Raw genomic sequence first — 22,412 nt, 5'->3', positions numbered from 1 at the left:
GGAGCAGAGCAGGTGGCCGGGGCCGGGCTGGGAGCTCGACGGCACCAGCGAGATGGACACGCTGGGGGGCACTGGCAGGGACGGGGGAGACACTGGGCTGAGCTGGGGGGCACTGGGAGGGAGGGGAGAGGGCTTGGAGGACATTGGTAGGGACTGGGAGGGACTGGGATGGCAGTGGGAGGGAGTGGGAATCGAGTGGGGTAGAAGGGGCTGGGCTGGGGGGGCACTGGGGAGAGAGTTGGGAGATGTGGGAGTGAAGTGAGAACGACTGGGAATGGACTGAGAGGGTCTGGGAGTGGAGGGAGAGGGTCTGGGAGTGACTGGTATGGACTGGGAATGAAGCGCTCGGGACTGGGAGGCTGAGTCGTGGTGAGGGAAGTCTTTGGTTTGGGTCTGCCTGGCAACTGGAGCGTCATCAGAGAGACGCGCTGGGATTGGCTAAGGGGCGGAAGTTTGGTGGTCCCAGCGGGGTGGAGACGCGGGGGGGGCACTGGGAGAGACTGGGATGGACTGGGGTGGACTGGGATGGACTCTGAAAAACTGGAATGGATTCAGATGGACTGGGCCTCACTGGGAGAGACTGGGATGGACTGGGAAGAACTGGGAGGGGCAAAATGCCACGGGACAGGCACAGGGAGGGCTGAGGGGTCTGGAGTGATTCCCAGAGAGGGTTTGAGGGGCTCCAGGGTCATTCCCGGGGCAGGGGCCGAGGGGACCCGCTCTGCCCCACCCTCACCTCTCCTCTCCACGGCGAACGGGGTGAACACCTTGTAGTTGTGCCGGCAGTACCAGTCCACCGCAGACCGATCGTACTCCAGCTGTTCCTGGTCGCTGTTCCAGTACCTGGCCTGGATCTCCCCAAATGGGGTGTCCCCCACATAGACCCCCACATCGCTGTCGAAGTGGGCGTACTGCTCCCGGTTGTAGATGTACCTGTCCACGTTCCTGACCCGGTCGGTGCCGTTGATGAAGTGACACTCGTGCTTTACCATCTCCTGGAACACCCCTGTGTGTGCAGGACACGGGTCAGGGGATGCCCCGTACCCCCCATCATCCCCCAGCCCCCCCCAGCAGGCTGGCAGCTCAGGGGGCCACCCCGGACCCCCTTTTCCCACCCCCGTCTGCCCCACGGACGCCCCAGCACCAGCTCTTGGCTGAGGGGGAACCCCCCCATCAGCCCCCCGCGGATGGACAGAGGGGTTGGGGACACCCCCCACTGCCGATCCGACCCCCCCAGAGCCCCAGGGAACCGCTCCAGGGCTCAAGGGACACCCAGGGACCCCCAGGGCACCCCTCTGCCTGCTCTCCCACACCCCCTTGCCCCCCTCTCCCACCCCTTTCCCACCGGTCCCACTATCCACACATCCCCCCAAACTCACTCTGGGGCTCCCACCCCCCTCCCACTCACTCCGGGCCTTCCCACCCCCCTCGCACTCACTTTTTTGGGGCTCCCACCCCCTCTTTTCTCCCCTCTTGCCCCCCTTCCCACCCCCCCCGCTCACCCCACAGCTCCTCGCCCGCAGCCGGGGGGGCTCCCAGCACCACCAGCACCGCCAGCACGGCCCCAGCTCCCCGCACACGCTCCATGCCCAGCGCCGGACAGCTGCTGACAGCCCCAAACCAGCCGGGCGGCGCCGTTTTGGGGCTTTTTGGGCGCGCTCGGATTGGCTGAGGGCAAAGCCCGGTGCCGGTTTGGGGCCGTGTTGGAGCCTGGTCTTCCCGGCGACTGATGAGTCATCAGCGCGGCGCGCTGGGATTGGGCGCGGGCGGCGTGGGCGCTTCGGGATTGGCTGAGGGCCGTTGGGGGCCCCCGTGGCAGCCCCGGGGCTGGGGGGGTCCAACCCCGGGGTTTTGGGGGTTCCCGGATTGCTGGGGATGGGGTTTGGGGTGTCCTGGATACATTGGAAGCAGGTTTGGGGTGTTCGCGCGTGCCCAATAACCCCCCTGTTCCCGGGATTTTGTGGTTCTGAGAGTGCCCCAAACCCCACTGTTCTTACAATTTTGGGGACCTGGGAGTGCCCAGACCCGCCTGTTCTCACAGTGTTGGGGTTCGGGGAGTACCTAAACCTGTCTTTTCCAGGAGTTTTTGGGGCTGGGACAGGTCAAACCCCTGTGTTCCTGAGTTACTGGGAGGCTGCCATTGCCCAAAGCCACCTATTCTCAGGATTGTAGAGCTCTGAATGTACCAAAACCACCTTTATCCAGAATTTTGGGGGGCTCAGAATGCCCAACCCCCCCTGTTCTTTGGAGTTTTAAGATCTGGAAGTGTCCTAAGCCCTCTATTCCAATATTTTGAGGTCTAGAAATGCCCCAAGAACTTTATTCCTGTGACTTTTCAGTTCTAGGAGAGTCTATACCCCTGTGTTCACAAGATTTTTTGTGGTTTCAATGTTCCTGACCCCCCTGTTCCCATAATTTTGGGGGCCTGGCAGTGCCCAACCCACCTGTTCTGACAATTTTAGGGGTCTAGGAGTAAATAACACCCTCTTTTCCTGGATTGTGTGGTCCTGGGACAGCCCAATCCCTCCTGTTCCTGGATTACTGGGAGGCTGACACTGCCCAAACCTCCCTGTTCCCAGGATTTCTGGAGTCTAGGAGTGTCCACATCCCTCTTTTGTGATATTTCGGGGTCAGAGAGTGCCCAAACGCTCCAGTTCCCAGGATTTTCAGGGTCTGGGAATACAAAACCCCTCTGTTCCCAAAATTTTCAGAGCCCCCCCATCAGTACCCCCAACAACCAGGACTGCAGAGCACTGAGAAGCTTTACTGGGAACACTGGGAACAGCTGGTTAGTGTGGGAAGAAATGGAGGGAAGGGGGGGACAGGCGACCCCCCCAAATGAGCGCAGGGTTTGGGGGGTCCCGGCTGGGCCCGAGGCCACGGGGAGGGGCTGCGGCCGCCGGCGGCTCAGGAGCTCTGTGGGGAGAGAAAAGGGGGTGAGAGCAAAGGGGCTGGGGGGGCAGGGGGGGCCCAGAGGCTGTGGGAGAGCAAGGGGGGGGCCACGACCCCCATTTGGGGACCCCCCTTTACCTTCTCCCGCAGGTAGAAGCCGAGCCCCAGCGCCAGGAAGACCAAGCCCAAGACGAAGCCCCCGACCCCCACCAGGATCTTGCTGCAGACGGTGTCCGGTGGCATCTCTAGGGGGAGCCGGGGGGGTCAGCACCCCCAAAACCTCCTCCCACGCACCCCCCGACACCCCACAGAGCCCGGCCCGCTCTCCCCCAGCCCACCCGGGGGTCCCTCCAACCTCCTGCCAGTCCCTTCCCAGCCCCTGCAGGGATCCCACCCAGCCCCTCCCAGACCTTTTAGGACCATCCAACCCCCCTCCCATCCCCCCCAGCACCCACCAAACCGCCTCCCAGTCGCCCCCAGTTTCCCCCTTTCCCCCCTGGACCCCCTACCAGTGTGCCCCCGGTGCTGGGGGGGCCGGGCCGTACCCCAGTGCCGGCTGAGGGGGTGCTCCAGGCTGACGTGCTCCACCTGGCAGCTGTAGGTGACCCCGCGCCGGGGGGGGATTTCCAGCAGCACCAGCACCTGGTAGGTCCAGTCCCCGTTGGGGACCACGTCGGTGGCCACCACGTGCTCCGGCAGCTCCTGCCCATCCTGGAACCACCTCACCTGCACCGGCGCAGGGTAGAAATCCATCACGGAGCAGAGCAGGCGGCCGGGGCCGGGCTGGGAGCTCGACGGCACCAGCGAGATGGACACGCTGGGGGGCACTGGCAGGGACGGGGGAGACACTGGGCTGAGCTGGGGGGCACTGGGAGGGAGGGGAGAGGGCTTGGAGGACATTGGTAGGGACTGGGAGGGACTGGGATGGCAGTGGGAGGGAGTGGGAATAGACTGGGGGAGAAAGGGATGGGCTGGGGGGGCTCTGAGGAGAGAGTTGGGAGGTGTGGGAGTAAAGTGAGAACGACTGGGAATGGACTGAGAGGGTCTGGGAATGGACTGTGAGGGTCTGGGAGTGGATCGAGAGGGTCTGGGAGTGGAGCGAGAGGGTCTGGGAGTGACTGGTGTGGACTGGGAAGGAAGCGATCGGGCCTGGGAGGCTGAGTCCTGGGGAGGGAACTCTTTGTTTTGCGTCTGCCTGGCAACTGGAGCGTCATCAGAGAGACGCGCTGGGATTGGCTGAGGGGCGGGAGCGGGGTGGCCCCAGCGGGGTGGAGACGCGGGGGGGCACTGGGAGAGACTGGGATGGACTGGGAGGAACGCGGAGTGGGCAAAAGGCTACGGGAACGGGCACAGGGAGGGCTGAGAGGTCTGAAGTGATTCCCAGGGAGGGTTTGAGGGGCTCCATGGTCATTCCCAGAGCAGGTGCCGAGGGGACCCGCTCTGCCCCACGCTCACCTCTCCTCTCCACGCTGAACGGGGTACCAAGTTTGTAGTTGTACCGGCAGTACGTGTCCACCTGACCCCGTTTATACTTCAGATATTCACGGTGGTTGTTGTAGTCTCTGGCCTGGATCTCCCCAAATGGGGTGTCCCCCACATAGACCCCCACGTCGCTGTCAAAATGCAGGAGCTGCTCCCGGTTGTAGAAGTGCCTCTCCAGGAACCTCACCTGCTCGGTGCCGTTGATGAAATGACACTCCTGTTTTCCTATCCACTGGAACACCCCTGTGTGTGCAGGACACGGGTCAGGGGGTGCCCCGTCCCCCCCATCATCCTCCAGCCCCCCACAACAGGGTGGGAGATCAAGGGGCCACCCCGGACCCCCCTTTCCCAACCCAGTCCACCCCACGGACGCCCCAGCACCGGCTCTTGGGTGAGGGGAACTCCCTCATCAGTCCCCCGGGGATGGACAGGGGGGTTGGGGACCCCCACAATGCGGATACAACCCCCTCCAGAGCTCCAGGAACTGAACCCCCTACCAGGGCTCAAGGGACACCGAGGGACCCCCATGGCACCTCTCTGCCTGCTCTCCCACCACCCCTTTCCCCCCCTCCCTTTCCCACCGTCCCCCCAATCCGAAGAACGCCCCGCCCTCACTTTCGGGCTCCCACCCCCTTTCCACTCAGTCCGGGACTTCCAAACCCCCTCCCACTCACTTTTGGGGGTCCCACCCCCCTCCCGCTCATTCCGGGGCTTTCAACCCCCCTCGCACTCACTTTTGGGGCTCCCACCCCCTCTTTTCTCCCCTCCTTCCCCCCTTTCCCACCCGACCCCCCTGCCCGCCCCCCCCGCTCACCCGACAGCTCCTCGCCCGCAGCCGGGGGGGCTCCCAGCACCACCAGCACCGCCAGCACGGCCCCAGCTCCCCGCACACGCTCCATGCCCAGCGCCGGACAGCTGCTGACAGCCCCAAACCAGCCGGGCGGCGCCGTTTTGGGGGGTTTGGGGCGCGCTGGGCTTGGCTGAGGGCGCAGTTGGGGCCCTTTTTTCGAGGCGTCTTCCCGGCGACTGATGAGTCATCAGCGCGGCGCGCTGGGATTGGGCGCGGGCGGCGTGGGCGCTTTGGGATTGGCTGAGGGCCGTTGGGGGCCCCCGCGGCAGCCCCGGGGCTGGGGGGTTCGGGGGGTCCGTGGGCTGCGGGGGAGGGGGGAGCTCAGGGCCCACCAAAAATGCCCAGCCAGGGCTCCCAAAGCTCAGGGAACCCCCAAAACCGCCCATCCCGGGCTCCCGCAGCTCCCACGGGTCCCCAAAATGAGTTGAGGGCGGTCTCTGACTGGCTGAGCTCGGGGAGGGCTCCGTTCCGGACGGGTCTGCCCGGCAGCTGATGACGCACCAACAGCGCTCGCTCCCATTGGCTGCTGCTGCTGACCCTGCCCGGGTTTTGGGGGGTCCAAGGTGGGTTCTGGGAGTTCCCGGATTCCTGAGTTTGGCGTTTGGGTTGACCTGGATACGTGGGAATGAAGTTCTGGGTGGCCCCGAGTGCCCAATAATTTCCAGTTCCTGGGATTCTGGGGGTGTGACGCTTTCCAAATCCCACTCTGCCTGGGACTTTTAGGGTCTGGGAGTGTCCAGTCCCCTCTTTTGCAATATTTTGGGCTCTGGATGTGCCCAAGCCAACTTTCTCGGGGATTTTTAGGGTCTGGGAGTGCCCCAACCCCCTATTCCCATGCGTTTCATGGTCTAGGAGTGTCCAAGCCCCTCTTTTCCAATATTTTGGGGTCAGGGAGTGCCCCAACCACGATGTTCCTGTAACTTCTGGGATCTAGGAGAGCCCCCATGTTCCCAAGATTTCTGGGGTCTGAATGTCCCCAAAAGTCCTGTTCAAAGGATTTTGTGGGTCTGGAAGTGCCCAAACCCCCCCATTCCTGGGATTTTCAGAGCCCCCTCACTGCCCCCCCAAAAACCGGGACTGCAGAGAACTGGGAAGCTTTACTGGGAACACTGGGAGCAGCCAGCTGGGGTGTGAACAAAAGCAGGGCCGGGGGGAACACACGACCCCCAAAAGTGCAGGTGGGGCTGGACTGGGGGGTCCCGGCTGGGCCCGAGGCCACGGGGAGGGGCTGCGGCCGCCGGCGGCTCAGGAGCTCTGTGGGGAGAGAAAAGGGGGTGAGAGCGGGGTGGGGGGACAGGGGGGGCACCGGGATACACCCAGACCTGGACTGGAGCCAGCGGGACCAGAACTGGGGCAACTGGGATCATACTGGGAGCAACTGGGAGCATGTTGGGGGCAACTGGGATATACTGGGAATGTTTGGGAGTGAGTGGAACCATAATAGGGGTGAATGGGAGCAACTGGAACCACGCTGGGGGCAACTGGGATCATCCTGGGAGCAGCTGGGCCCCTGCTGGGCTCATACTGGGATCAGACTGGGATCTTAAAGGGAGAGACTGGGTCAATCCTAGAGACAACTTAGAGCAACTGGGATCACACTGGGAGAAACTGGGAGCAACTGGGACCATGCTGGGGAGTACTGGGATCATACTGGGATCACAGTTGGAGAGCTTGGCCAATGCTGGGAGAAACTGGGGACACAGTGAGGGTGACTGGGGTCATACTGGGGATGACTGGGAACAAACTGGATTCGTACTGGAAGTGTCTGCAAGTTACTGGGATTGTACTGAGGGTGTCTGGACTCATAGTGGGATCATACTGGGAGCAACTGAGACCACCTTGGGGGCAACTGGGATCCTACTGGGAGTGACTGGGATCCTAGTAGGAGTGACCAGGACCATACTGGAACCATCCTGGGAGTGACTGTCAGTGCCCAGGATCATACTGGAACCAGTGGGGCCATGCTGGAAGTATGGTGGAACTGGGAGTGACTGGGAATGACAGGGTGCATGCTGGAGGAAAGTGGCATAGACTGGGAGTGACTGGGAGTTACTGGGATTGTCCTGATGGGAACTGGAAGCATCCTGGGGCAAGTGGAAGTAACTGGGTATGACTGTGAGCATGCTGAGGGCAACTGGGATTTACTGGGAGAGTCTGCAACCATCGTGGGGGTGACTGGGAGCACACTGGGAGTGACTTGGACCATGTGGGGGGCAACTGGGAGCAACTGGGAGTGACTGGATCTACAGTGGTGCAACTGGGATTGGCTGGGACCATGCTGGGGGAAGACTGGGATCACACTTGGATTGACTGGATCTGTGCTGGAGGCAACTGGGAGCAGCTTGGCCCATGCTGGGGACAACTGGGCCCACAGTGAGGGTGACTGGGGTCATACTGGGAATGACTGGGAGCATTCTGAGGGCAGTTGGGACCATGTTGGTGCAACTGGGATAGACTGGGAGCAAGTGGGATCACGCTGGAGGTTACTGGGATCATACTGGGAGCGACTGGGACCACACTAGGAGTGACTGGGAGTGACTGGATCTACAGTGGGGTAACTGGGATTGACTGGGACAACGCTAGGAGTGACTGGGAGTGACTGGATCTACAATGGGGCAACTGGGATTGGCTGGGACCATGCTGGGGGAAGACTGGCATCACACTTGGATTGACTGGATCTGTGCTGGAGGCAACTGGGAGCAACTTGGCCCATGCTGGGGACAACTGTGATTGTACTGGGATAATACTGGGATATTACTGGGATCAGACTGGGATCAGACTGGGATCAGACAGGGATCATGCTGGAAGCAACTGGGTCTCTGCTCAGGGCAACTGGGAGCAACTGGGATCACAGTAGAAAAACTGGGAGCAACTAGGACCACACTGGGAGTGACTGGGAGTGGCTGTGAGCAACTGGGATTATGCTGGAAGATACTGGGAGCAACTGGGAGTGAGTGGGACCACATTGACTTCAACTGAGGTATACTGGGAGAGACTAGGAGTGACTGGGATCATACTGAGACTGACTGGGATCATAGTGGGAGTGACTGGGAGTGCCAGGGATCATCCTGGGAGCAACTGGAACCATAGTCAGTGACTGGGAGGAACTGGGACCCCGCTGGGGGCAAATGGCTTTATCCTGGGAGTGCCAGGGCATGTCTGGGTTCATCCTGGGTGTGAGTGCCACCATCTGGGGTGTCACTGGGAGCTACTGGGATCGTCCTGGGAGGGACTGGGAGGGAGTGGAACTCGAATGGGGTGACTGGGAGCAACTGGGACCATGCAGGGGGTAACTTGGATCCTACTAGGAGAGACTGGTATTGTACTGGGAGTGACTGGGATCATAGTGGGATGATACTGAGCATGACTAAAAGTGAGTGAGGTGATACTGGGGGTGACTGGGAGCATGTTAGAGGCAAGTGGGATCTACTGGGAGTGACTGAGAGTGACAGGGATGATACTGGGAGTGACTGGAAGCACAGAAGGGGTGGATGGGAGCAACTGGAACCACACTGGGGGCAACTGGGATCATACTGGAAGCAACTGGGACCACCTTGGCGGTAACTGGGATCCAATTGGGAGTGACTTGGATCCTATTTGGAGTGACTGGGAGAGACTGGGATCCTAGTGGGAGTGACCAGGGCCATACTGGAACCATCCTGGGAGTGACTGTCAGTGCCCAGGATCATACTGGGAGTGAGTAAAACTACACAGGGTGGAACTGGGAGCCAGTGGGGCCATGCTGGAAGTATGGTGGAACTGGGAGTAACTGGGAGTGACAGGGTGCATACTGGAGGCAACTGGCATAGACTGGGAGTGACTGGGATTGTACTGATGGGAACTGGAAGCATCCTGGGGCAAGTGGAAGTCAACTGGGTATGACTGAGAGCATCCTGAGGGCAACTGGGATCTACTGGGAGAGTCTGCAACCATCCTGGGAGTGACTGGGACCACACTGGGGGTGACTGGGAGTGGCTGTGAGCAACTGGAATCATACTGGAAGCTACTGGAAACGACTGGAAGTGAGTGGGACTACAATGGGGCAACTGAGATATAATGGGAAACACCAGAATTATACTGGGAGTGACTGGGAGCAACTCAGAACTTGCAGGGAGTAACTTGGACCTACTAGGAGAGAATGGAATCAGACTGGGAGTGACTGGGATCATGCTGGGATCAGACTGGGCATGACTAAAAGTGACTGAGATCATCCTGGGGGTGACTGGGCCCATCCTGGGGGTGACTGGGCCCATGCTGGGGGTGACTGGGAGCCCCTGGGCCCGTGCTGGGAGCCCCTGGGCCCCCCTGGCTGGAACTGCTTTCCCTCCTGCGGGTTCTTGGCAAAGGCCCCAAAGCACAAACTCTGCTCCGAGCCCTCGGTGCGTTTCCTCCCTTTGGGCAGCAGCAGCTCCTGAGCCCTGAACAGGCTCCTGTCCCCTGCAAACACTTCCCCTGCCTTTGACCTGGGAGCTCTCAGGGACTCACACATGTTCTGAATGTTTAAACTCAGCTTTTTCTCTTATTTTTCTTCCTTTTTTGTCTTTCTTTCCTCTTTATCCTTTCTAAAATTCCCCCTCCCCTCTGTTCCCCTCCCCTCCCTTTTCCCCTCCCCTCCCTCTGTCCTTTGTGCCACCAGCATGATCCCAGTTGCTCCCAGTATGATCCTGGGCACTGACAGTCACTCCCAATAGGATCCCAGTTGCCCCCAAGGTGGTCCCAGTTGCTCCCAGTCCCCCCAGGATGGTTCCTTTCCCTCTCAGGGACTCCCAGTCTGAGTCCAGTCTGGCCCCAGGCACTTTCAGTCACTGCCTGGACGATGCCATTTGCCCCTGCATGGTCCCAGTTGCTCCCAGTATGATCTCAGTATGTGTCCAGTCACCCCCGGTATGATCCCAGGTAATTGCAGACAGTTCCAGTACAAATCCAGTTTGATCCCAGTCATCCCCAGTATGGCTGCAGTCCCTCTCACATACTCCCAGTATTCTTACAGTCACTCCCAGGATGGTCCCAGTATGAACCCAGCAGGGGCCCAGCTGCTGCCACTCTGATCCCAGTTGCCCCCAGTGTGGTTGCTCCAGGATGGATCAGGAATGGGGACCCCTCTGTGCCCCCCCCTTGTGTCACCCTGTTCTGGGGGAGCTTTGGGGGGACATCTGCGCCCCAACACGGCATCCAGTGCATCCCAAAGTGTGCTGGGACCCCCTTAAACCACCCCACAGCCCCCAAGGAACTCCCAAACTCACTCAGAGTCCACCCAGAACCCCACCTAACCCCTTCTGGAGGGGACATTTATGAGCACTGGTGTTACTGGGAGCCCCCCCCCGCTGAAGGTGAGGAGCTCTCGGATGAGAGGGGGTGTTGGGAAGGGAGGGATAGGTGAATCAGAGGGGATAAAAGGGGTGGTGGGACCCCAAACTGAGTGGGATGAGAGTGGAAGCCCCCAAAAGTAGAGGGGGAGGGGGAATGAGGATTGGGGGTTGATGGGAAAGGGGAGGGAGAGGTCAGAAGAGTGGGGAAAAGGGGAGGGTGGGACCCCCAAACTGAGCATGAGGGGACTGGGGATTGGGAGAATGATGTGTAAGGGGTGGGAGAGGGGGGAAAAAGTGGGGGTTGGGACCCCAAAAGTGATCCTGGGCGGGCTGGGAATTGAGGGGAACCATGGAAAAACCCTTGTCAGACAGAAAATTGGGTGACCCGAGTCCTGGATGCTTTTAGGAAAGAGGTCTAAACATGTCTTGAAGAATGGAGGGGGGTGACTTTTTTCTTCTTGACATTTCCAGTTCTCCCTTTGGGGGCAGGATGTCCTCTGGGCCAATGTTTTGTTCCCTTTACAGTGAGTGCAGCCTCAGAGGGCTGAGCCCTCTCTGGCTGGGCTTGGCCTCTCCTGCAGAGACTCAGGCCTGGCTGGGCTGCCCCAGGCAGACGCTGTAGGAAGAAGAGCTCAGGCCGCCTGGGTCTGGTGTCCCTGGGGCTCAGCCTGTGCCCCATTGCTGGGCAGGGGCTGAGCCCCACCTCTGCCTCGGGGCCTTGGCCAAAGGGCTGCCAAGGAAGAGGCCCAGGAGCCTTGGGGCCTGCCCAGCTTTCCTCCTCCCTGGGGGCTCTCAGTCCTCCCCTGACACCGGGTGGGCCCAAGGCCTTGCTGGCTTCGGGCTCACGGCCCGCCGGCACCATCCCAGCGGCCTGACCCCCCTCCTTCCCCTCTCTCCAGCCTCTCCTGCCTTTTCTGGCAAGGGGCCAGCCAAGGCAAACCCCGGTTCTCAGCAATGGCACCTGTGGCACGGCTGCAAGGCTCCAGTGGGCCAGGCAAGAGCAGGAGCACCGAGAGCCTGAGGAGCCAGGAGATGCCCTGGCTGGGCATGGTGCTGCTGCGGGACGAGCTGACACCTCTGCACAGTCTCTGCCCGTCCCTGCCAGCCGACTTCTGCCCAGGCTCTGGGCACGGGGACGCAGCACTGACACTTTTCAGCCCCCGCGCTGTTCCACAGAGGCTGTGATGTCACAAGGCCCTTGCCTGGCAGCCAGGAGATGGGCAAGGCAAGGCAAGGATGGAGCCTCTGAGCCACCAGCACGCTGTCCCCAAAGGCTGGGGTGGCACAGAAGCCCAGAGTCCCTGAGCTTGGCAGAGACTTGTGAGATCAACCGGCGTCCAGCCTACGCCCCATCCCCAGCACGTCAAGCAGAGCACGGCACTCAGTGCCATGGCCAGTCTTTGCTTAAACACCTCCAGGGACGGTGACTCCACCACCTCCCTGGGCAGCCCATTTCAATACCTAATCCCTCTTTCTCTCCAAAAAGTCCTGCTCCTGTCCCTGACAAACAGCCCCTGACAGGCAGGTCCTCGTGTCCTCTTGTCCTATCGCCTGTTGCCTCGGAGAAGGGGCTGACCCCCACCTGGCTCCAGCCTCCTGTCAGGAAGTTGTGGACAGGGAGAAGGTCAGCCCCGAGCCTCCTCTTCTCCAGGCTGGAGAAGCCCAGCTCCCTCAGCTGCTCCTCACAGGCCAGGCACTGCAGACCCTTACCCAGCTCCATTGCCCTGCTCTCCACCCACTGCAGCCCCTCAAGGTTCTCCCTGAATTGAGGGGCCCAGAGCTGGACACAGCTCACCAGGGGTGGCCTCACCAGTGCCAAATCCAGCAGAAGAATCACTGCCCTGCTCCTGCTGCCACACTCTTTCTGATCCAGGCCAGCCTGCCCTTGGCCTTCTTGCCCACCCGGGCACCCGCTGGCTCAGGTTCAGCCTCTGTCCACCAGCACCCCCAGGGCCTCTCCCACGGGGACCCTTTGCAGCTCCTCTGCCCCCGGCCTGGAGCTGCAGGGGGTTCTTGTGGCCAGAGGCCCCAAAGGCACCAAAGGCACTCTTGAACCTCATGCCCACGGGCTCGGCCCAGAGGTCCAGCCTGTCCAGGTCCCTCTGCACAGCCTTCCTGCCCTCCAGCACATCCACACTGCAAGCCAGCTTGGGGTCCTCTGCCAATTTGCTCATGGAAGACTCAATGCCCTCCTGCAGATCCCCACGAAAAATGTGCAACAGGACTGGGCCTGTTACCCAACAAGTTCTAGTGCTTGACAAAGGAGCCCACCCAGCAGTGGGGAGAAACTGCTGGCAGGAGATTGAATGGGGGCAAGAGACAATGGATGATGGACAAGTTCTGGCCCATGGCCATTTGTTAGAAAAACAAAGGAAAAGTTTAAGGCCTGCCATATTTCAGTGGTCAGAGACCTGGCAGAGAAATCTATTGTTGAGACCTGGACACCAAGAAGGCAGAATTTCTAAACCACCAAGACCCTTAGAGAAACTAGAGATGAAGACAAAACTAACACAGACAGTTACTGAGGCTCTCTTTATCCAGGGAAAATACAAGAAAAGGATAGAAACTGTGGACTAAACATCATGCAAAATGAGAAATCCAGAGTCAATAGAAGAGAGAATAAGAATTCCTGCAGAGAACTGGTAAACCAATGGACAGGAATTCTTTTGTCTGCTACAATGTGAAAATAGTTCAAAGTTTTAAGAACCGATGTACAGGTGTTAGAGAGCAATTCCTGTGTCCCTTCAGCGCTGAATGAAGTAGGGTCACCTCTGGAACCCAATCTCTGCTCAGAGATTTTATTCCCCGGCTTTCGCTGACGGTTTCTGGGGACCCAGATGAGACAAAGCAGCGCCGACAGGGCAGAGCAGAGGAATCGTTGGCCCTGCAGCGTGTACCAAAGGAGTTTTGGGGAGATCTTCCAATTCCCTGGTCTGGAGAGTTCACCACGCCTTCTTTTGTGGGAAAAAGAACAGACCATGAATTTTGGGTACTTGATTTTAAGGCCTTTTGCCACCGGAAGGGAAAGCAGCCGTTTGGAATCCCACCCGACAAGTGGCAGAATCTGTAGAAGGTCAAGGCGAGTCCAGTCAATTTGCGGAACTCAAAGCCGTCCAATTGGCCCTGGACGTTGCTGAACGAGAAGGTTGGCCGAGACTCTACCTCTACACAGACTCGTGGATGATAGCCAATGCCTTATGGGGATGGTTGGATCGATGGAAGAAGATGAACTGGAGGCGTGGAGGAAAACCCATCTGGGCTGCTGACTTGTGGCAGGACATCGCTGCCAGAGCGAAGAGTCTGAATGTGAGAGTCCACCATGTAGATGCCCAGGTGTCCAAGAAGCGAGCTAATGAAGAACACAATAACAACAGAGAAGCGGACCGAGCTGCACAGATAGGAGTGTCACGAGTAGACCTAGACTGGCAGCAGAAGGGAGAGCTGTTTCTAGCTCGATGGGCCCATGATGCTTCCGGTCATCAGGGCCGAGATGCCACCCACAGATGGGCACGAGACCGAGGGGTGGATTTAACCATGGATATCATTTCTGAAGTTATCCATGATTGTGAGACTTGTGCCGCTATTAAGCAGGCGAAAAGACTGAAGCCCCTGTGGTATGGTGGACGGTGGGATAAGTATAAGTATGGAGAGGCATGGCAGGTTGATTACATCAAACTGCCACAGACCCGCCAAGGTAAGTGCTATGTACTTACCATGGTGGAAGCAACAATGGGATGGTTAGAGACTTTTTCAGTGCCCCACGCAACGGCCCGGAATACCATTCTGGGCCTTGAAAAGCAAGTCCTGTGGAGACATGGGACCCCAGAACGTATTGAGTCGGACAACGGGACTCATTTCAAAAATGGATTAGTCACCACTTGGGCGAGGGAACATGGTATCGAATGGGTGTACCACATTCCTTATCATGCACCAGCTGCTGGGAAGGTTGAGAGATATAACGGACTGTTGAAGACAACTCTAAAGTCACTAGGTGAGAGGACTTATAAAAACTGGGACAAGAACTTAGCCAAGGCTACCTGGCTAGTTAACACCAGGGGTTCTGTCAATCGAGCTGGCCCCGCACAAGCAGAATCCCTTCACATTGTTGATGGAGATAAAGTTCCAGCAATCCATTTGAGGGGAATGCTAGGGAAAGCTGTTTGGGTTACCCCTGCCTCAGGCCAAGACAAACCCGTTCGTGGGATTGTCTTTGCTCAAGGGCCAGGAAATACGTGGTGGATAATGAGGAAGGATGGAGTCATCCAGTGTGTGCCTCAAGGAAATTTAGCCTTGGGGAAAAACTAATTGTATGTCCTGAGTTGTGTTTTCACAGGAAGCCAGTCACCAGATGAGAGAGAGAGAGACCTGAACTAAGCTGGTGCTGGTATCCAGTGATGAGACAGTCCAGTGATGAAACAGCCATAAATCAGAACTGTAATTGTGACTGAGGAGACCAAAGATCTGGACTGAACTGAACTGACATCGGTATTGATTTTCCAACGACGAGACAACTGCGCCGAAAGACCAACAAGGACTATATATATATATATATGTATATGTGTATATATGCGCGGGATGTAGACGAACGTGAGACATAGGTGTTACGTAAAAATAGTATGGAATAAGGGGTGGAGAATGTGGTGGTTTGGGCTAGGCCTTCCTTGGTGACCAGTTTGTAACCAAGGAAGGGTCCAGATTTACCCAGTATTCCCTACGATTTTTACGTAAGTCAGATTATAAGAAAGGAGGAGAGGCCTTCGCTCTCTTTCCTTCCGGCGGCTTGGAGGTGCAGGTTCCCTGCTGTTGATCTGCCGTGCTGGGGAGCGAGGCCTGGTTAGGCCTTGCCGACCTTGGGAGACAGAGGTTGCCGGCGATCGTTCTGGAGCGACCCTCGGTTGTCCCAGGAGAGTAGTGAGCTATTTCTTTGCTAACTCTTTTAGTGGATAGATATTGGGCTGCTAATTGCGATATTTATATATATATAATATTTTGGTTTTGTTCCTTTTCCCTTCCCCCTTCCCTTTCCCTTATTTTAATTGTATATAAGTGTAAATATATTTATATATCTCACTTTGGTTGTCTCTCTCTCGTTTCGGGTTTTCTTAGGTTTTTTTTTTCTCCCTCTTCTCCCTGAGGTTTGGGGGGGGGGTGGAACTCTGGTGGTAAGGTTTGGAGACTTGGCAGGGAGCCAGGTTCAAACCATATCAGTAAGATTGGGCCATAATTACAGGACACCTGTAAAATCTGGGCTTTGGGAAAGGTTGGGGAGGGTTGGGAAAGGTGTAAAAGGGTGGTTTTGCCTGAGGTGTTAAACATGGGAGCGGGTCTGTCTTCCCAATTCCCAAGAGAAGAGATCCCAGAAAGCTTCCCTGCAGGTTGTGTTTTAAGGAACAGGAGAAGAGACCGAGGGTAAGGGGTTTCTTTCCTGGAGGGAAGGGCTGTCGTTCACTTGCAGGAACCCTGCTCTGAAATTGCCAGTCTGACTGCCCAAAATGAACACAGCTGAAGATTTCTGCCAGACAAAAAGGACCAGGACAGAAAACTCTTGCTGCCCATGGAGTGCCCAGGGTGGCCCCCCAAGTGCATGTGAAACCCGAAGGTTCCAGGCTTTCTTTCCTGGGGGAAAGGCCGTGACATCCCAAAGAGTCCCGTGGCAGACAGGTGGGGCTGCACTGTGGGGGTGTGAGGTGTTGGTTCTTTGGTTTCCAGGGGCTATTCCAGAATGGAGAGGACAGGCCATCACAATGGGGCCCATGGCACATGGGTGGGGCTACATTCTGACCTTGTGGGGTGTTGGTTCTTTGGTTGCCAGGGCCCATTCCAGAATGGAGAGGACAGGCTGTGACACCACAAAGGAGCCCTTGGCACACGGGTGGGGTTGAACTGTCACATGGTGGGGGCTTGGTTCTTTGGTTTCCAGAGGCTATTCCGGGATGGAGAGGATAGGCCAGAATGGATAGGACAACAAAAGGGCCCAAAGCACATGGGTTGGTCTGCACTATGGTGTGGGGTGTTGGTTCTTTGGTTGCCAGAGCCCATTCTGGAATGGAGAGGACAGGCTGTGACAAGAAGTACCTGTCAGAACTGCAAAGACGGACGTACAAGAATCTTCTGTGGGCATATTCTCTGCTCTGCCCTGCACACCCTTGTGCTGGGGTCAAAACTCAGCCTCTCTGCTTCTGTCTCCTGAGGGACTTGTTCTTAGACATCCCTTTCCTCTACTCTCCTTTCAAAAGCCCTCCTGGCAATTCCCAAGCCTGTACCCAGCTCTCATCCCCTGTCTGTCCTCTTCCCAATCCCCTGGTCAATCCCAACATCCCAGGACAGGGATCCCAGTTGCTTGGCTGCACTCCCACCTAGTTCCATATGCTGGGCCATGATATCCCAGCACTGGAGCAGCCAGGTCAGCAGGGGCTCTCCCAGCTGGAGGCTGAAATCTTTTCACATCTCTCACAGCTCAGCCGGGGATGGGGATCTGGTGATTATCTCTGGCCCTGCCTCTTGCTCCTGTTCTGAGGGCTCTGCTTCCCCTTCATCCCTCACTAACTGAGCTGATTTGGTCTTGGATTTCTTCTGTAGAGGGGCAGCTGCTACTGGCACAGGTTGTTCCTCTGCAGTTTGAGTGGCCACGGTACCTCTTGGTCTCCTTTCCTCCTCCTCCCCCTGAGGGCACTGGGTCTTAGTTAAACAAGATTACAACTTAGAAATTAAGAGACTTCAAGTGGAAGTGCGGAAAAGAAACAGCTTTTTATTAACAAAATCTGAATAAACAACAAATGGTGCAACCAAAAACTTTCAGAAGAAACAAAACCAAGTCCCAAATGCCCAGGTGGGGGGAGAAACTGTCCCGGCAGTTCAAAGCTCTCTCAGCCCCGTGTGCTCGCAGCCAGCAGTGAAGGAGTCCCTTTTCCCAGGGCAGTCCCCAAAGCAGAACACCTCGCTCCCAGATGGGTCGGGCTCTCTCTCTCTCTCTCGGTCGTTCTCCACGAGGTGTCCCGTGGGGAAAAAACTTCCTGTCAGGAAAAGAGAACAAGGTGGCCAAAATCAGCTCCCGCTCTGTCCGGTCCCGGACAAACCCCAAAAGCCCCCGAACAAAGGACCCCCCGCCCTCCCCGCGGCCACCGCGGTGTCCCCGAGAGCCGCCCTCCCCCCACTGCCCCTGCCCAGCGCCTGCGGCTCCGCTCCAACCCACCCCATCCCGGGAGACACAGATGGGAATGGGGGGACACTGGGAAACAATTCCAACACCTCTTTTCAAACCTCTGACACCTGGTTCCCAGACATTCCCAAAGAAGGGGCTTCCCGTGGCCTCGAGCCAGGGACCCACCTTTGGATTGAACCAACTCCTGGAGAGACACGTTCCCATCCCTGTCCCCATTCCCATTCCTGGGGTTCCCATCCCTGTCCCCATTCCCATTCATGGGGTTCCCATCCCTGTCCCCATTCCCATTCCTGGGGTTCCCATCCCTGTCCCCATTCCCATTCCTGGGGTTCCCATCCCTCTCCCCATTCCCACTTCCTGCTGAGCCAACCTGCTCACATTGTCCCCATTCCTGTCCCCACTATCCCTATCCTGGTCTCCCATGTCCCCATTCCCATTCCCAGTGCCCCAATTCCCATTCCTGGTGACTCCAACCTGCTCCCAATGTCCCCATTCCCATTCCTGGAGTTCCCATGCCCATTTCTGCTGTCCCCAACCTGCTCCCAGTGTCCCCATCCCTGTCCCCAATGTCCCCATCCCAGTCCCCCCTGTCCCCATTCCTATCCCTGGTTCCCACAGAGGAACTGCCGGATGCCGGAGGAGGGAGCCAGGATTTATTACCCGAAGCAGGAGATTTTCACACCCAAATTAAAGCCTCAGGAATAATTGTGGTCCTGGGTTTCACACGGGAAAAAGCAGGAAGTTGATCCATGGGGAAGAGCCGCAGGGGGGCCGGGGTGGGTGGGAGCAGCGGGATGAGCTCTGCCAGCAGCTCCTGCCTTTCCACAGGGAGAGGGAAGGGGTGGATCCAGCTCCGGGATCGCTCAGGCCATGATTCCTGCTGGGATGAGAGTGGGGAAAGGAGTCACCATGTCCCTGTTCCCATCCCAGGGGATGGATCTGGCTGTGGAGCCCAGGGAGAGTAGGAACCTCTCCGGAATCCCAGCTGATCCTGCTCTGTCCATCCCACCCCAATCCCACTCCATCCATCCCACCCCAATCCCACTGCAGAATCCAGCCCTGTGACCAGTCCACAATTCCACCTGATCCCACTCTGGAATCCTGCCCTGAGCTGCAATCCCCTTCCAATCCAACTGCAGCCATTAGGCCCCCATTCCCCTCTGGAATCCCGGCATCCATCCTGGGATCCCTGCACAGAGGATCTGGATCCACACACGCTGCTGGGACTCACTGGTGGGCGCGGGGTCGTATCCATTCCCCTCCCTCTTCCCTATGGAAAGAAAGCGGGATCAGCACCCGTGGCACAGGATCCCCGGAATGCTGCCGGGCGGATCCGTGCCCCTTGCCGACCCCCATCCCGGGAGTTACCGGATCGGAGCTTCCAAACACCGACTGCCACGAGGCCGATGATGATGATGATGGCAGCGATGACGGACACAGTGTCCTAGTTAGAACAGCTGGGACCGATTCCTCACTGGATGGGTGTAGCCCAAAAGTGTGTATTCTATGGCCTTCCATGCCATTTTCCCAGGAACTGTTGTCGGGGGGGGGCCTGCCAGGTGGGTTGGGTGCTCCTGTCCTCATACCCTTTTATGGAATTCCCTTCTCTGAGAATCCTCATATCCTTTTATGGAATTCCCCGCTCTGAGAGAGGGAACTAAGCATCCTTTTATGGAATTCCCCACTCTGAGGGAATCACTGACCATTCCTGCCTGAACTGGAGAATATATAAACCTGGAGTTTCGGAACCTTTCCACCACTCGTGGGATCGGGAGAAAGGCTGCAGCTCACCACTCTCAACCAGACTGAGACCACCACCCTCAACTGGACTGCAATCACCACTTCTGACCAGACTGCACCACCACTCTCACCAACAGGTTTTTTTCCCCTCTCCCTTTACTTTGGACTCAGGGGGGGGGCCCAAGGAAAACCACTTTGTTCATGCCCCAGGGTGCTGGGTTATACATTTGGGTTTTGTGGGTTAAAACCAATTGCTTGTCTGTATAACCAGACTTATTGGGCAAGGGGGCCCAAGGGGGGCCCAAGGGGGCTGGTCCAGGGGGGAAGGGCTGCAGGGGGCGGATCCCGGAGGAGGAAACCCGCCAAAAGCGGCGGCCCAGCCGAGGGAGGAGCCGAGCGGGAGCACAAAGAAGAGCAGCCAAAAGGTCCTGGCGGTCGCTGGGCAATGGCGGGGGGGGCGAGAGCGGTTTGGGGGCCCCCGTGAGAGCCGGGGGGGAACCCCGGTAGCCGCGGAGTGGGGAGAGCGGAGAGGGGCGATCCCGGAGCTGGGGGACCCCCGGAATGCTGGAGGGGGGGAGCAGAGAGGGAGCGCCGGGCCCCTTAAGCGGGGGTCCCGGAGAGGGGGAAGGCCTTGGAGTGTGGAGAGGAGGGGGGGCCTTGAGGCGGGGTGGGAGCCGAGAGTGCCAAGAGGTTTGCGAGGGTGGGAGGCGAGAGAGGAAGGCCGGCCGGCCCCGGGAGGCAGAGTGGGGAGAAGTGAGCCCTGGGACCCCCCTGGCAACACTCAAGGGGACCCCAATGAGTGGGAACCCCCCGGAGCTGCAGGACCCCCGGCAGCCCAGAGAAGGGGGACCCCCAATGCAGGCAGAAGTGCCATCAGACCAGACAGGGGGGACCCCCCTAACCCCAGAGAGCAGAGAGGGGGAACTCCTGGGAGGGGTTTTTGGGCTGAATGTTGGTGTTTTGGGGGTTTTTATGGACACAAGATGCCTGGTGACTCCTAGAACTGGACTTGGGCAGGAGGAACCCCCAAGGCAACGCATTCACCCCTTGTTTTTACCCCCCCATCAGGATTTCTGCTTCCCAAAGCTTGGGCGGATGGAGGAGGAGGCTGCGAGGAAGAGGAAGATGCCTTGGGCCCCCCAGGCAGGTGAGGAGGAAGTCAGTGCCCCTTTGGGTGGGTCTTCTGTCTTTTGTGGCCGTCCTGCCGGGGCCGGAGTTGGGGGGATGTCCTTGGGCTTCCCTGTGGGCCGGAGGCAAATCCCCTGCGTGTCCTTGTTGGTTCCTGCCCCAGGCCCCGAGGTGAGGCCGGAGAGCGCGGAGGACAAATCCCCCCGGTAGAGCCTGGTGGGAGAGGCCGTTTTGAAGGGCTCCCCGGCGCAGGAAGGCAGCGGGGAGGAAAAGGGCCGGAGATGCCCCCGCAGGAGGGGCTCCAAAGCCAGCCCAGGGGGCTGTGAGGAGGAAAGAGCCAGCGTGTGCCGGGAAGGCGGCCGGAGCTTGAGGCGGAGCTGCGAGCTGGTGGTCCCTGAGCAGCCTCCCAGCAGGGAAAAGCACTTCAGGTGCTTGGAATGTGGGAAGAGCTTCAGCAAGAGATCCAACCTCCTGAGGCACCAGCACATCCACAGTGGGGAATGACCCTACACGTGTGGGGAGTGTGGGAAGAGCTTCAATCAGATCTCCAGCCTGCTCCGACACCAGATGATCCATAGTGGGGAAGGCCCTACACGTGTGGGGAGTGTGGGAAGAGCTTCAGGGACAGCTCCAGCCTTTGCAAACACCGTTGCATCCACACCAGGGAATGGCCCTACAAGTGCTTGGAATGTGGGAAGAGCTTCAGCACAAGCACCAAGCTGCTCAGCCACCAGCACATCCACACTGGGGAACGGCCCTACACGTGTAGGGAATGTGGGACAGCTCCACCCTCTACACCCACCATCCCATCCACATCAGGGAGAGGCCTCACAAGTGTGGGGAGTGTGGGAAGAGCTTCAGGGACAGCTCTGCCTTGACCTCCCACCAACGGACCCACCGGTAAGAGAAGCCCCGAGTGCCCCGACTGCGGGAAGAGCTTCGGCCGCTGCTCCAACTCCATCAGCCATGGGAGGACCCGCGTTGGATGATCCACAGGGACCCCCGTTGGGCACAGACCTGGTGTGCTGGTTTAAAGGTAAACCAGCAGGGGAAATGACAGCGGTGACACCTAGAATGGGATGGAACAGCTGGAATGGGAATGAGAATGCCTGGAATAGGAATGGGGACATCAGGAATGGGATGGGGACAATAGCAATGGGATGGGAACACCAGGAATGGAAATGGGAACACCTGGAATGGGAATGGGGACACTGGGAGCAGAGTGGGAACACTAGGAATGGGAATGGGGCCAGCAGGAATGGGAATGGGGACACATGGAATGGGAATGGGAACACCTGGAATGGAAATGAGGACACCTGGAATGGGAATGGGAACACCTGGAATGGGATGGGAAACTCTGGAATGCGAATGGGAACACCTGGAATGCGAATGGAGACACCTGCAATGGGAACACTTGGAATGGGAACGGGAACACCTGGAATGGAAATGGGAACACCAGGAATGGAAATGGGAACACCTGGAATTGGAATGGAGACACCTGGAATGGGAACACCTGGAATGGGAATGGGAACACCTGGAATGGAAATGGGAACACCTGGAATGGGAATGGGGACACCTGGAATTGGAATGGAGACACCTGGAATGGGAACACCAGGAATGGAAATGGGGACACCAGGAATCGGAATGGGAACACCTGGAATTGGAATGGAGACATCTGGAATGGGAACACCTGGAATGGGAACACCTGGAATGGGAATAGGAACACCTGGAATGGGAATGGGGACACCTGGGCTGGGAATGGGGACATCAGGAATGGGAATGGGAACACCTGGGTTGGGAATGGGAACACTGGGAATGGGAATGGGAACATTGGGAGCAGGTTTGGGAC

At 58.3% G+C, this 22,412-nt stretch overlaps 2 protein-coding genes and 1 long non-coding RNA gene across 4 annotated transcripts; all 3 read right to left on the bottom strand.

The window, feature by feature from the left end:
- Positions 1-5: 5 nt before the first annotated feature.
- On the bottom strand, positions 6-1,673 carry LOC127464423 (H-2 class II histocompatibility antigen, I-E beta chain-like; the record flags this gene model as incomplete). Its single annotated transcript, XM_051774708.1, has 3 exons — positions 1,503-1,673; positions 737-1,006; positions 6-71 (listed from the first exon to the last, which is right to left on the bottom strand). Coding segments are annotated over exons 1-3 (421 nt in total), but the record flags the coding sequence as incomplete, so codon positions are not given.
- Positions 1,674-2,766: 1,093 nt separating this feature from the next.
- On the bottom strand, positions 2,767-5,580 carry LOC127464422 (class II histocompatibility antigen, B-L beta chain-like). 2 transcript variants are annotated; one of them, XM_051774706.1, is made up of 5 exons: positions 5,189-5,576; positions 4,348-4,617; positions 3,438-3,719; positions 3,031-3,137; positions 2,769-2,916 (listed from the first exon to the last, which is right to left on the bottom strand). In XM_051774706.1, exons 1-5 carry the CDS (start codon positions 5,271-5,273, stop codon positions 2,908-2,910), a joined length of 753 nt encoding a protein of 250 aa, XP_051630666.1. In that variant the 5' UTR covers positions 5,274-5,576; the 3' UTR covers positions 2,769-2,907. The 2 variants fall into 2 exon arrangements, with proteins under 2 accessions (XP_051630665.1, XP_051630666.1); XM_051774705.1 differs by having other exon boundaries at positions 2,767-3,137; positions 5,189-5,580.
- Positions 5,581-18,364: 12,784 nt separating this feature from the next.
- On the bottom strand, positions 18,365-19,133 carry LOC127464421 (uncharacterized). The gene is made up of 3 exons (XR_007901358.1): positions 19,064-19,133; positions 18,927-18,965; positions 18,365-18,575 (listed from the first exon to the last, which is right to left on the bottom strand). It is a non-coding gene; the product is annotated as an uncharacterized LOC127464421 (long non-coding RNA).
- Between the last annotated feature and the right edge of the window lie 3,279 nt (positions 19,134-22,412).

This window comes from Manacus candei, unplaced genomic scaffold (genome assembly GCF_025592945.1).
Source record: "Manacus candei isolate 608988 ecotype Guabito, Panama unplaced genomic scaffold, ASM2559294v1 h1tg000222l, whole genome shotgun sequence".
NCBI classification, from domain to species: domain Eukaryota; kingdom Metazoa; phylum Chordata; class Aves; order Passeriformes; family Pipridae; genus Manacus; species Manacus candei.
The sequence above is the reverse complement of the archived record's forward strand: the minus strand, read 5'-3'. Positions and strand labels throughout refer to the sequence as shown.

Bases quoted from the DNA above. Each gene is read 5' to 3' on its own strand.
- LOC127464422 (XM_051774705.1), bottom strand. From the start codon at position 5,273: ATGGAGCGTGTGCGGGGAGCTGGGGCCGTGCTGGCGGTGCTGGTGGTG. The intron at 3,720-4,347 runs GTGAGCGTGGGG...CGTCCCTGCCAG, and splicing joins GTTCAGCGTGGAGAGGAGAG to TGCCCCCCAGCGTGTCCATC. The intron at 3,138-3,437 runs GTACGGCCCGGC...GGCTCCCCCTAG, and splicing joins CCCCCTCAGCCGGCACTGGG to AGATGCCACCGGACACCGTC.